Here is a 13,614-nt window from a genome sequence, read left to right as displayed (position 1 = left end):
AAACATAAAAAGGGTTGCAAACGATAACCATTCAACCCATTAAGCTCTGCTAGCAGCTAATTTACCATTTTGTTTGGTTTCAATTGATGTAATTTTTTGCAAAGGTGGGTCAATTACCATTATCACAGTACTGAAGTTAAAATAAAGCAATTTACTAATCACCTGTAGGCAGTGCTCTTTACTGAATATTATGTATTTTCCCTATAACCTGGTTTTGCCTCTTAAAAACAGATTGTGTTCCAAGTGAAGATATAGGTGCTCTCCAAATGATTAATGTGTACAGACTTGGAGATCTAAATCCTACTCAGACTTGCTCCCAGATTTCCAGAATTACCAAACCCCAAGTAAGCTGGAAGGCCTTACAAAATAAATGGTAGTCTTTGTGGGCATCCTTCAGCACTGCAGCACACAACACTATTTTATAGGTAATATATTTACTTTTAAAATTCATTGTATGCATATGTCTAAAAATATTATTTTTAGATGCTGCTTAATTTACATAAGAAGAGCTGGATGGAAGGACTGACCCTTCAGGATTACAGTGAACACTGTAAGCTTAATGAAACGATTGTGAAGGAGATGCTTGAGTTGGCCAAAAACTACAACAAGGTGATGTAGCAACAGATTTGCTGTTTTCTAACTACAATTAAATTAAGATTTCTTGTTTTTTCCCTTTGCAGCACATCAATAAAGATTTATTTCATGGTAGCAAATTGAATTTTTTAACCTTCAAGATGGTTATTGGGCAAATAGCCTAGTGATTACACTGGAGTTGACTTTATGTTGAGGCTATTCAAAGACTTCATTGTTACAAATCAAGTGAGAAAAAAACTAATGGACAATCAGTATCCACTTCAGAACAGCTTGCGGCTGCTTGCATTGTGATACCACCAAGCCTCAAGTAACACTTCATTTTGTTACAGCTTTAGCTCCTTGATAAAACTAACAGTGCGCTTGCTACCTTAAGCAGAATTTAGATCGTGTTACATGTACAAGAATTAATTAAATTATTGAAATTTCCAAAAATGATTAAAAGATGCTTCTGAGACAGGCTTCCAAAACATCTTTAAATCACTATAAACATAAAAATTAAATATTTTTGTTCCTAATTTTAGGCTGTAGAAGAGGAGGATAAGATGACCCCTGAACAGCTGGCAATAAAAAATGTTGGAAAACAGGCAAGTTATTTGGTTTTTATGAGCATTACTGTTTACTAAGAAGAATCTCAGTATTTTAAATTAAATAAAATACTAAAATGTAAATAATTTCATGGCATACAATAGGTGATGGAATTCCAAGTATAATCTATGAAACTCTAGAGTTCTAAATTCTGTATGCAAAATTGAAATGGTGTTTAAGACATTTTCTTAAATGTAATCAGTTTGCTTTAATATTTTTTAATTGGTAAAACTGAGAAATAAGGATATTTTCATTTCCCTAGGCATACATCTTAGGTTTTTTTTTTTACAGATGTGGGCTTTTTGTATGTGTGATTTTTAAGCTAATTTTTTTATCTTAATTTCCTCTTTTGGGAGTGTATATGATGTTCACCTGAACAGTTATGTATTGGATTTTTTAATTATATCCAAAGATGTAAAGGTGCTTTTCCATGTTTAAAAATAAAAATGTTTTGTTACAACAAATGAACGATCTTAGTTGCCTTTGGCAACTAAAATGTTTAACAAATTAAATTTTTCTTTCTTCACAGGATCCAAAACGTCATTTAGAAGAACATGTTGACGTTCTGATGACATCAAATATTGTGCAGTGCTTAGCTGCCATGTTGGACACAGTGGTCTTTCAGTAGTGCAGCCTTTGTCTAAAAGTCGTACTTATTCTTTACTTTTTACTTCAGTTTTTTTAAAAAAACAATAACTTGTATAACATGTTTATGAACATATTGCCGCTAATTAATTCCCTCAGAATAAATGTCTGGCCCCATCACTGATGTTGCACAAAACGTCAGTTAATGTACAGTTTGTCAGTTTTACATGCTAGGAATGCAAGGAATGCTTTTTGTTTTTTGGTTCAGGTGCAGGAGAATACTACTTTGTCATGGTTTTCTTAAAATATCAGGTGCAGGTGAATGCTACTTTGCAATTTTCTTGAAATATCTGTAAAGATCAGGATTTATTTGTATGTAGTGATATTTATCACCTCTTAAAAATAAAGACAAAGAAGATGACAAATTCAGAACCTTGATCTTTAACTGCCAATGCTTAATGTTGACTGGTTATTTCTTTGAACATAAAACATTGAGAATTTTAAAATAAAGTAATCCCATTTTTGATTATTTTTCAAAATTGTTTTCTGTTTTCTGCATTATCAGTGTGAAATGTTTTAAAAGAGACGTTTGATTTTTCAGATGCGAGACTATATAGAAACAGCTTTGTTCAGGAGCTTAGAATGATAAAAGTGAACTATATTTAAAATCTATTTCTGAAACAAAGGCTTGGGATGTCAGAATACTTATGCATGTTAATGAGACTCTAAGCAGTTGCAAAAAAAATGTTGGATGTTGTATAATAAAAAGGTGAGGAACCCTTTCACATTCTTGTTCCACCTTCTTGAGGGCTTGAAGTCCTTCCTGAGTCCACCCACAGATAGCTAATTAGTTGCTGAAATAAAGAGGAAGGTGGTTTGAATCATTTGCCTTACACCTTGCATTTCCTCAAATGTAGTGTTTCTCACTGGACAATCCATAGTTGATTGCATGTGTGCATGGCAACAGTGTCATTTTAAGGAAAAAAAACGAATCCTTTACAGTGCCAGCTAAGGTAGACATCCTCAAGTGCACTACTGGCTTTGATTCTGGAATGGGGTGCTTTCTGTGTGGAGTTTGCATGTTTTGTCCAGGTGTTCTGGGTTGCACCCAGTTTTTAAAGACCCGTTGTTCTAGGTTAACGGCAGCCTATGATTAGTCCAGCGTGTGTGTTTGCCGTGTGCCAGACTGCTGTCCAGTCAAGGACATAGTCCTGCCTTTACACCTTTTGTCTGACAGTTATGGCTTTGACAGATTTTTTACATTGCTGCATAGAATGTTATAATGGAATTGTTAATGTAACATTAGTTCCCCTTGTAAATACCATTTAAAAATAGAAAAACGTTTCTTACATTTTCGTTTTAGTTTGCAATATACATATTTCATCATCAGTATTGATACCTATGGTTAGTTGTAATGTTTAAGTACACAGTCACTGTACACTGTGCTGTTCTTTTCCTGACTAAATTCTGAATGTTTAGGTGCTGATACAATGGATGTGGTATACCAGAAGAATCTTTATCAACGAAATCGTGTAAGAAACCTTTTGCTCTGCAAGCCCGGGTATCACTGACTTGAGCCATCCGATTGTAGTTACCCTGCGGTTATGTATTAAGATGTGCAAAGTCTAGATTATGTTTTGCATTTGCTAGATGCAGAAATCAACACTTTTTCCTGAGTTAATTTAGCGTTCAGCCTCAAACCTTGGCCGGTCCGCTATCTGTTTTGCTCCAGTTTTGGCAAGAAACGCTGTCACAGTCCTCCACATCAAGAAGTCTCTCACACAGAAAAATAATTGGTCCAGTTCCTGCTGAGAAGATGAAATTCGCTGGGGAATATTTTTTTTCCTCAGGAAAACTGAACTACCTATTCGCTGTTCACCGGATTGTAATTCTTTGTTAAAAATGTTTTTTTCTTGATTTTTACGCGAAATGTACCGAGTATAGCGAGAGTGAATATAATTGACCACAAGCTTTATTCTTGTCTTTTTCTTACCATATGAAACGGCACTTTTAAATTATTTTTGAGTGCTTGTGGGTCTAATTAATGTATTAGATGTCTACTCTTCATAAACTTTCATCTGAAGCTTGATTTCAGATGTTTGTAATGTATAGGCCTGCTTCGTAGACAGTTTCAAAAATCAAAATTTTGTTGTTTTAAGATTCAGCGGTTGCGGAAATTGATTTTTTAAATACATATATGTCATTATACGAATTCTGGCAAGGAAGGAGGTACATCAACATCGAACGGAATGCTCTAACGCATTAAAGTTGTATTGCTTCACCACGGTCGGCTTAACAGTCTATGACTATAGTAGGCTAACTGCGACCTTCATATATATACACATACGCATATATATGTGAAGTTCATATATATATATACAGAGAGCGAATTTAATGATATAATGTCAAAAAATACCTTGGAAGCCAAGAGGTATTTAACGCTTTTCATTTGGTGAATGCATTTTCTATTAGGTGACTTCTGCGTTTTGATTCATATCGAGTCCTAAGTACCAACATAAAATATTCATTTGCTACGGGACCGGTAAACACATCTTTAAAGGTACTGAATCATTTCACGCTATATCACCAACATTTTAAGGCATGAAGTGTGCTGTCATCTTCTGTATTTTAATAATAAATTGTTTCACTCATAAACATACTTTGCTACTCTTGCTACGGTAATGGGTAAATATTGTTCACATTTCCCTCTATAATGTGTCACCTATAAATTGTTTTTTTTTCCCTTTTAACAGATTAAATGCACTAGAAAAAATGGTTCGCTTTTGCTCTTGGGGAAACCGATGCGCTATCTACCATTTTCAAATTAAAAATTCTAGTAAAATAAACCGAAAAATATGTATTTCATGCACATTTATGTAAAAGCTTTATGTGTGCATTTATGTTTATATTTCATTTTTTGCGTGGGTGATAATATCACAAATGGATAAATAGCACAAGCCTAATTTAAAATGCTTTGAAATATTTGGGTCCACTTTCTAAGATCGAATTGTCCAAAACAAAGAGAACTATCTATGATAGTCACAGAGAGACCCCGTATCGCGTCTGTGTGCATCTCTCGCTATTTGCTATCTTTGCGATTAGGACCCAGATGATTATCGTAATTAATGTCTGTCTAATTAAATTACTGTCAGCAACGAACCAATAGCAAAAGTCGTTTCATTAGCATTGCTGGCAGAAGGATCAAAAGCAACCTTGTCTGATTACAGCATAGTGTCAATTGGCTAATCGGCTGTCTAACAAAAACTAGATCAAACCACGGGAAGGCGTTTTCTTTCAAACTAGATTTTTGGGGCGTTAAGTTAACCGAGGAGAGGTTTCACAAAGGTTGCGTGAATCGCTTTTGTTTAAAGAGCTATGCAGCTGGAGCATTGCCTCTCACCATCTATCATGCTCTCCAAGAAATTTCTAAATGTGAGCAGCAGTTACCCAAACTCAGGCGGATCTGAGCTTGCCTTGCAGGACCATCCTATTATATCCTCCACTGACAACCTGGAGAGAAGTTCACCTCTGAAAAAAATTTCCAGGGGGATGACGAATCAGTCAGAGGCAGACAATTTTCCTGACTCCAAGGACGCACCGGGGGACGTCCAGAGAAGCAAACTCTCTCCTGTTCTGGACGGGGTCTCTGAAATTCGTCATAATTTCGATGGATCTGCGGCAGAAAGGTATCTGCTGTCTCAATCTAGCCAACCCCAGCCTGCCTCCGCTGCACCTAGTGCAATGTTCCCTTACCCAAGTCAGCATGGACCAACGCATCCAGCCTTTTCTATTGGAAGTCCGAGCCGATACATGGCTCATCACCCAGTGATTACCAATGGAGCATACAACAGCCTTCTGTCTAACACCTCTCCGCAAGGCTACCCAACTGCTGGATACCCTTACGCCCAGCAGTATGGCCATTCCTACCAAGGAGGACCGTTCTACCAGTTTTCTTCCGCACAGCCTGGGCTAGTTCCTGGTAAAGCCCAGGTCTATTTGTGCAACAGGGCACTGTGGCTCAAGTTCCACAGGCATCAAACCGAGATGATTATAACCAAGCAAGGAAGGTAGGTGACCATTATTTTGTGTTTCCCGATTTAAGACGGTCGAGCGTTCGATGAAGACGAACACGATATAGACAAGAGAAAAACACGGTATGTTGTTAAAGTTGAATATGCTAAATGCGAAGGTTTTAAACCATCTTCCGATAGAGACGACCAAACTGTGAAACAACCTACGTACTAGATTTAGTTTACCCATTCGGGTTGGATGCATAACTTTATTTTAAATCTGCTTTCTACAATTGAAAACAACGGCATGATGAACCAAATGCAGCTCACTTAAAATATTTAGAGATGCACTGAGAAAATGATCAAATTTATAATAAAATCAAACTCCAGTTGTACTTGCTCAGTATTTCTACACTAGGATTATTATTATTATTATTATTAACGAGGTTTTGACCTTATGATTTACGCCAGGTCTGTATGGGTCACATGTTTTGGTTAAAACGTAAACATCATTATTAACTGCTGTGATGGAGAGAAATATCTGACTGATATTTCAGTGCCTAGTGACTTTTCTTGTTTACGATTTTTTACTTCTTTAATGTAACTTTCTCATATTGAAGCAATGTCTTAGAGAACAGTTTCCTATTTGTCATTCATCTGTTTTGTTGAAGCGTTGAAGCGTTATAAATGTATTGCAACTATATTGTTGTAAGAGGCGAATAACCTTGAATTTCCCCGTTTTTACACATAGAGAAATAAAATTCAAACAAGGCTTATCGTTTTAATAATAAATGGTCACTATTCATTAAAATTCTTCTTGTTATTTCCAGACGGATGTTTCCATTTTTGAGTTTTAATATTTCTGGACTTGACCCGACGGCGCATTATAATATATTCGTGGATGTGATTTTGGCCGACCCCAACCATTGGAGATTCCAAGGAGGAAAATGGGTTCCGTGTGGCAAAGCGGACACAAATGTGCAAGGCAAGTCCTTCCAATTAACACTCTCATAACAGACATAGGTGAGAATTATTAATTAAAAAATCATGGACTCAACAGGGACCATATTGACTGTTCAATATCAAAAATCGAGGTCAAGCTGCGTAGCCAAAATCGCCACACTGCAGAGCTGCCGGCGAAATATAACTGACAGCATGCGCGTAGCCTATCGAAACGTATTTAGCAGAAATACCTTCTAACACTACAAATGTTGTTGTGAATATGCAGTAATAATGAGATCGACGATTTGTATCTGTTTGTTTATTTGTATAATTATTCATTCCTTCACTTATGCAGGAAACCGGGTATATATGCATCCAGATTCTCCTAACACGGGAGCTCACTGGATGCGGCAGGAAATTTCCTTTGGGAAACTCAAGTTAACAAATAATAAAGGAGCCTCTAACAACACGGGTCAGGTAAGCTCCAGTTCCTACTTTTTGTTTTACTCGTATAGTAATAACAGTCACATGAATTATTTCAAATAATGACTTGTTTTTTTCTTAATGACTAAATTACGCTTATGAAACTTCACAAATGATTCGCGTACAATAAGGAAGATATCGGATTTTTTCATTTATACTCGAATGATAAAGTCTGACAAAATACTACTCTACAGGCTAACATTCTGAGTTTTTTTTTTGATTTGGCGAATGTAATTGTAGTGTCGAAAAGAAACTGACAGTGCATATAATACCTTCGTTTTTTCACCCTGTCCCTTCGATTTTGATTTCTCTTCTTTAGATGGTGGTTTTGCAGTCGCTACACAAATACCAGCCTAGACTGCATGTAGTGGAAGTGAATGAGGATGGAACAGAGGACACCAGCCAGCCGGGAAGAGTGCAGACCTTCACTTTCCCGGAGACACAATTCATCGCTGTAACGGCTTATCAGAACACCGATGTAAGATCATCCCTTTTCCACCTGTAACAGCGCAGTAGCCTAATACAAGTGTGTTTTTTAAAATAAGCATATCTGAATCATAATCATCTAGGTTCTCCAACACATCGGGGAGGCAGAGGGTAAAAACAAAGAATGAGACTGTTTATTGCGTTTAAATGCAAAATTACCGAAAACACAAAACGATACTCGGCCTACTGACAGACCACAGTTTAGCAACTATGCTTTTTTCCCCCCCAAATATTAAAAGTGAATTATTATGACACAACTAAAATTAAAAAAATGGTCATTTGAATGCTCGTTGTTTTAACAGTTGAATTTTACGAGAAATAGATCAAATCTGAAGAAACTAATCTTTTTTTTTTCAGATTACGCAACTGAAAATCGACCACAATCCGTTTGCAAAAGGATTTCGGGACAACTACGACACGTGAGAATATATTAATTTTGTTGTTGTGTAGCATAACGTTATTTTTAAATTATACAAATATAGCCTATATTTTGCTTGAAAACATTTCACGATATTATCTAGTGAGATTTCAAATTCTTCAGTCGATTAATGTCAGGTTTGTGATAACCATTAAGAACAAATTAAATTGACAGAATTTCACAAGTGTTTTTATAAGTTCTATATTGGGCGTATACAAATATATTGGGAGAAATTTAACATATCTACACAGTAAAACTATATAAAACATTTTGATTATATATATATTACTGTACTTTTGTATTTTTGTGCATGTTAAATATCCGTAAGCACTCGCATACAAATATACCTGTTTGCATTAACGTATTTAAGGTTAAAAATAAAACGATCTTCTGTGAATAATGATTATTCAGAGATTTATGATTATGAGTATCATTAGTCTTTAGTGTTATTTTATCGACTGATAATAATAATGTTTACTGCTTAAGTGTTCATTAACCTGCATATTGTTATACCGGGGAGTTGCGTCATCGCGCGAGATTCAACTAAATTGAAATAAATAATGAATAGTATTAAAATAGATTAAAATAGAGATCCATTTAAACTACTTTAGGTTACAGGCCTAATACCATAGCAAATTTAAGACAGGAAACTTTCGGAAATTTTAAATTATACTAATTATTGAACCGCATCGCATCTTTGTACAGCCTGTCTGATTGCACTTAACTGTTGTTAGAAGTAGGGTGTAGAGCCCTGTGTTTATTAAATTTTATGAGACCAAAATGTGATACGGTTTTGTGTTTGAAACACAAAATGACACCCATAACGCGGGGAAACAAATGATGTTAAAACGTCCACAGTTTTTCAAAAAAATGTTTTTAGTTTGTCAACGTGTTTTTAAAATATTATAGGGAAGGGCGTTGCATTTTACTGTTGCCTCCGGTTATATAGTTTCAGTGCAACTTGTTTTAAAGACCTATCATAAACACAGAGGAAGCGAAAACTTCCTACTCGCCAGTTCTTCGCATTTCGCGTGTAAAGTTAAAGTGAGTGCTGAGCTATGTAATATTGGAATTGGAAAAAAATCATTCTTGCACCCCCGTTAATCAACGGAAAACGCAAAAGTGAATTCGAAGGAAGTAATTTCAAATATCCATTTTGTATGCATTCATATATCGCTTGTGTGATAATACATAGGATAAGAACAAATGAAGACGATATTTAAATCATGTCGACGCAACAATTGTATGTTTGCAAAGTACATTGTTCCAAAATGTTTTTTAAATCTTTGAAATATTTGTTGACTGTTTTATAGGGGGGAAGTAACTTGAGGTTTTCTCGAGATTTCGGTATAAGTAGTTGGTAATACAATAACTTATTTATAGAGCGCTTTTCATGCTTGCTGTCAAACTCCCTGTCACAGAGTTAAAACAGAGTAGTTAAAAACAAATCTCAAAGAGAATGATTAATGGGGAAAAAATGCTCGTCGGTCACACTTTATATTGTAACGCTACAATCTAGTCTAACAGGAATTGGCTCATTTTGCAAAACATAAGTGCCATCAGTCTTATCCGTTTTTGTACATGCTGTATGAAATGCATACAGTTTAAATGGACAAAGAAAATGGACAAGAAAACTTTTTTAAGTTGAAGAAGCAGGTGCACTCCAAAACCGAATCACACGAAATGTAGACCTGTCAATTTTGGCTTGCCAATTGCTTTGTTAATTTTGAAAGGACAATAAATGATTAAATGTCTTGTCGGGGGCCGTTTTTTCCTGTTTACGCTGCGATTTTCACGACGTCTTCGTGTTCTGTCTTCAGGATCTACACGGGCTGCGACATAGACCGTTTGACACCGTCGCCAAGTGACTCTCCTCGCTCCCAGATAGTGCCGGGTGCTAGATACGCCATGGCGGGCTCTTTCCTGCAGGACCAATTTGTCAGCAGTTATGCCAAATCCCGCTTCCACCCTGGCGCTGGGACTGGTCCAGGCACGGACCGCAGCGTCCCACACAGCAACAGCTTGCTATCCCCGCAGCAAGCAGAGGAGACCGCAGCGGCTTCCCCGCAGCGATGGTTTGTCACCCCTGCCAACAACCGACTGGACTTTGCCGCCTCGGCATACGACGCTGCCGCCGCCGCTGATTTTGCTGGCAACGCAGCCACTCTTCTGTCTTACGCAGCTGCCGGAGTTAAGGCTCTACCGTTGCCGACGGCGGGCTGCTCAGGTAGACCCCTGGGTTATTACACAGACCCCTCGGGCTGGGGGGCGCGCACTCCACCGCAGTACTGCAGTAAATCGAGCTCCGTTCTTTCCTGCTGGCCCACCAACAGCACAGGCAGCAGGACTGGCGCCTCAAACTCATATCTTGGGGAAGAAGGGGACAGCCTTGCAACTGAACGCTCTCCGCTAGGGGGGTCCGAAGACACCAAACCCAAAGACCTGTCGGAATCAAGCTGGATAGAGACTCCTTCTTCCATTAAGTCCATCGACTCCAGCGATTCGGGAATTTTTGAGCAGGCAAAACGGAGGCGGATTTCACCTTCTGCCACGCCGGTTTCTGAAACTGCCTCCCCACTGAAAAGCGAGGTGTTAACGCCAAGGGAATGTGAGAAGAACTGTGCAAAGGACATTGGTTACTATAGTTTCTACTCGCATAGCTAGAAGCTGAAACAGGAGGAAAAAAAACTGTTTTAAGAATAGCAGTACTGGCTGAAACAAATCAGGAAACATCAAAACCTTGCTAAGTGTGAATTGTGAAACCTACAAGCTTGATTTTTTATTTTTCGTTTCCTGGGACCATATTTATCAAGCTGTATAGTTATAATTAGCATTTTACTAACAAAATAAGGCCTGGTATAGCATTAGACCGAAGTGTTTGGCTGTAGAAACGTTGCTGAATCTGGATTTGCCCGATTGTCACGCAGTTAACACTGTTTTGAAGTCACAGGACCATGTGACAACACGGGAACTTGATACATCGTCTTAATGCAGTAGATTTCATATTTTGAATTGTATCCAATACAGTGCCAAATAGGAATGTTTTAAAGAAAATGCCAAAATACTGCTGACCTGCAAGTGTTTCCCAGTCGAGCTCTTTTTTTAAAAATGTGTATGTCATTGTAATTATGAGAAGAAATGTACAGACATATGTAGCTGTTAGTGATATTGTATCGTGTGGAAGTATGTACATTTTACTGTATTGCATTTTGATATTTCAAAATGAGCATTATAACGACCAATTGCTACTCAGCAATTGTCTATGGTCACAAGAGTGATGTGCATTGGTTTTCCTGTTAAATGAACTGTACAAGGTCGTAAGAGTATTTAGACTTCCTAGTAGCAAACCGCATTTTTAAAGTCTATTTATGCCCTAATTTAATAGGCTCATTTTCTTTTTAAAACGTTAAATGTTTGTTAGATTATTAGGGTGGGGAAGGTAGTGTGTAATTATAAGCGATATTTCACAGTTGTTCTTGGTTGTACAATAATTTGACAATACCTTGAACTTGTCTTCATATTTTATTAACTCATCAAGTCTGTGAAGTATACATTTTGTACTTCCCAATATTTACTTTTGTGTACATGTTTGTTTATTGGTAAACTGTTGTATATGTTGTTATGGTGAAAACTTGTAAATTTTTACTCAATTAAAAAATCTTTAAATGTAATGTGTGACGTTTCGGGGTCATGTAGCCTTTGCAGGTAAGATATTTCGCATTATCAGGTGATAAAAATAATTACAATCACAAAACCCCATCGAAATGCTATTGATTTTTTTAAATTGCCTCTTACACGCCTTTTAATTCTAAAACATCTAAATCGCGATGATTTGCAATTACAGAGGCTTGTTAAGAATTCTGTTAGCATTTTACTTGAACTACAGTAAATGTAATCGCAACATCATGAAAAAAGAATTATGACAGCAGCTAACATTTTAGACCACAAACTTTAAAATTTTATAAGTAGGACTAGATACATATTTCTTGCAAATGACCTATTGCGTATTTATTGCTGGTACAGTATGGCTAATCAATCTAAAAAAACGGATGTTAGATGTCTTCGCGTCACTGCCAACGTGTAGCAAGCTAGATGATAAAATGGCCTTCTTATTATTAATCATTTTATGGTCTTAATATCTGTATTTAAAGGGAAGTTCGTTTTCTTATCGTGCTATGTTACGGAAGAAACGGAAAATATTTTCGTCCTTAATGCTTTTTTAAACTAGACATGTAAATTGTGCTATGCATTCTACGAATTATGTCTGAATCTATTTTATACCAGTTTAATCTAAAATTGTATAGAGGGAAGACAACATTTCAGTAGAGGAAAGATACATGCGCCAATAAAATGGGTTGATAAAACTAAACTCACTGGAATTCCTCAAACTAAATTTTTAAATAAAAGGAGAAGAAAATATTACCAACTGGAGGAGTTGGTATTACACGAAACTCAATATTCTCAAAATAATCCCTTGTCCGTGCCACAGACCTTTAATGTCCAAACATTAGCAGCCTATTTAAGACTATTCTGCTGCGCAGTTCTTATGTTATCACCACGAAATCGTTTTTAATGCGTATTTTATGAGATGGAGACTGTATTTTAGCTATCTATGTTTAAATTGTTTCACACGTTTTATAACAGCGGGCACAATTCTCTGTGGGCATCTTATGTTTTTTATCCCTGCTGTTGTTAACTTTGTTCCAGTTCCTGTTAATTTAAAAAATTAAAATTGTGTTTCCATGTTGTCACATTTTGATAAATGAAAAGTTGTTTCGCTACTGACCTCTCCTCTAGGTAGCTTGTAGTTAAACTGTTACATAATTGCGAGTTGTGGACGCTGTTGAATGAGTTGTACTGTAGGTGTTCATGCACATTGATTGCTCTTCATTGTATTTGCCAAGGTACGTCTTTTGTCTGGTTTCTATTGCTCGGACTCCAGAAAATCCTAAATGGAAATGCTCTCGTATATTTGGGTCTTGGTACAGGAAATTCTCCATAAAGGCGAAGTGATTCATTTTAAGGATAATATAAAACAATTTCTTCAAACCCATGGCCACAAATATCAGTCGAAATCCACCTTTTGTAAACTCTACATTGAATATCAATGCTGTTCAATTAAAGCTAAATGTTGAGTTTGGGACTTTAAAACCAGTAATTCAAAGAAATACAAATCACAACACAATTTTGAAAAGTTATACTGTATTTCATTATACATCACATTACAGTGTGGTATTTTTAATATACAAGTTGAAAAATGTTGGCTTACAGAAAACAAAAATGCAAGAAATTGGCGATCATACTGGAACAAAATAATTTGTATTAAACTTAGACGAAACAAGAATAAGTGGTTATGGTTTTGGTAGTGCAGTTCTGTGCAATTCACGCATCGCTGTGTCATAGAATCAAAAGGGTGCATGATGAGTTCGCCTTGCAATTGTTTTTTTCTGTTTAAGCACCAATCTGTTGTTTCGAAGAATTTTTTTGGAGTGTATTTCTAATGAATTTAGA

The 13,614-nt window shown here is 36.5% G+C and overlaps 2 protein-coding genes across 2 annotated transcripts in view; both read left to right on the top strand.

The window, feature by feature from the left end:
• Positions 1-2,290, top strand: part of psmd14 (proteasome 26S subunit, non-ATPase 14) — a 28,852-nt gene extending 26,562 nt beyond the window's left edge. Inside the window, exons 9-11 of the mRNA XM_088930775.1 lie at positions 484-609; positions 1,116-1,178; positions 1,709-2,290. Coding sequence (XP_088786901.1) covers positions 484-609; positions 1,116-1,178; positions 1,709-1,807 — 288 coding nt within the window. The 3' untranslated portion in view covers positions 1,808-2,290. The remainder of the gene's footprint in view (positions 1-483; positions 610-1,115; positions 1,179-1,708) is intronic.
• A 2,795-nt stretch (positions 2,291-5,085) lies between these two features.
• Positions 5,086-11,771, top strand: tbr1b (T-box brain transcription factor 1b). The gene is made up of 6 exons (XM_088930154.1): positions 5,086-5,831; positions 6,605-6,759; positions 7,072-7,193; positions 7,519-7,677; positions 8,043-8,104; positions 9,924-11,771. Exons 1-6 carry the CDS (start codon positions 5,140-5,142, stop codon positions 10,765-10,767), a joined length of 2,034 nt encoding a protein of 677 aa, XP_088786280.1. The 5' UTR covers positions 5,086-5,139; the 3' UTR covers positions 10,768-11,771.
• The last annotated feature ends 1,843 nt before the right edge of the window (positions 11,772-13,614 follow it).

This window comes from Atractosteus spatula, chromosome 13, assembly GCF_055471065.1.
Source record: "Atractosteus spatula isolate fAtrSpa1 chromosome 13, fAtrSpa1.hap1, whole genome shotgun sequence".
NCBI lineage: Eukaryota > Metazoa > Chordata > Actinopteri > Semionotiformes > Lepisosteidae > Atractosteus > Atractosteus spatula.
Note: the sequence above shows the minus strand (reverse complement) of the source record. Positions and strands in the feature narration are given on the sequence as shown.

What these genes read in the sequence shown, in the direction of transcription:
- tbr1b (XM_088930154.1), top strand. Translation starts at nt 5,140, where the DNA reads ATGCAGCTGGAGCATTGCCTCTCACCATCTATCATGCTCTCCAAGAAA. An exon ending in CCTCTAACAACACGGGTCAG is followed by an intron (nt 7,194 to 7,518) that starts GTAAGCTCCAGT and finishes TCTCTTCTTTAG; the next exon opens with ATGGTGGTTTTGCAGTCGCT. An exon ending in CGGCTTATCAGAACACCGAT is followed by an intron (nt 7,678 to 8,042) that starts GTAAGATCATCC and finishes TTTTTTTTTCAG; the next exon opens with ATTACGCAACTGAAAATCGA.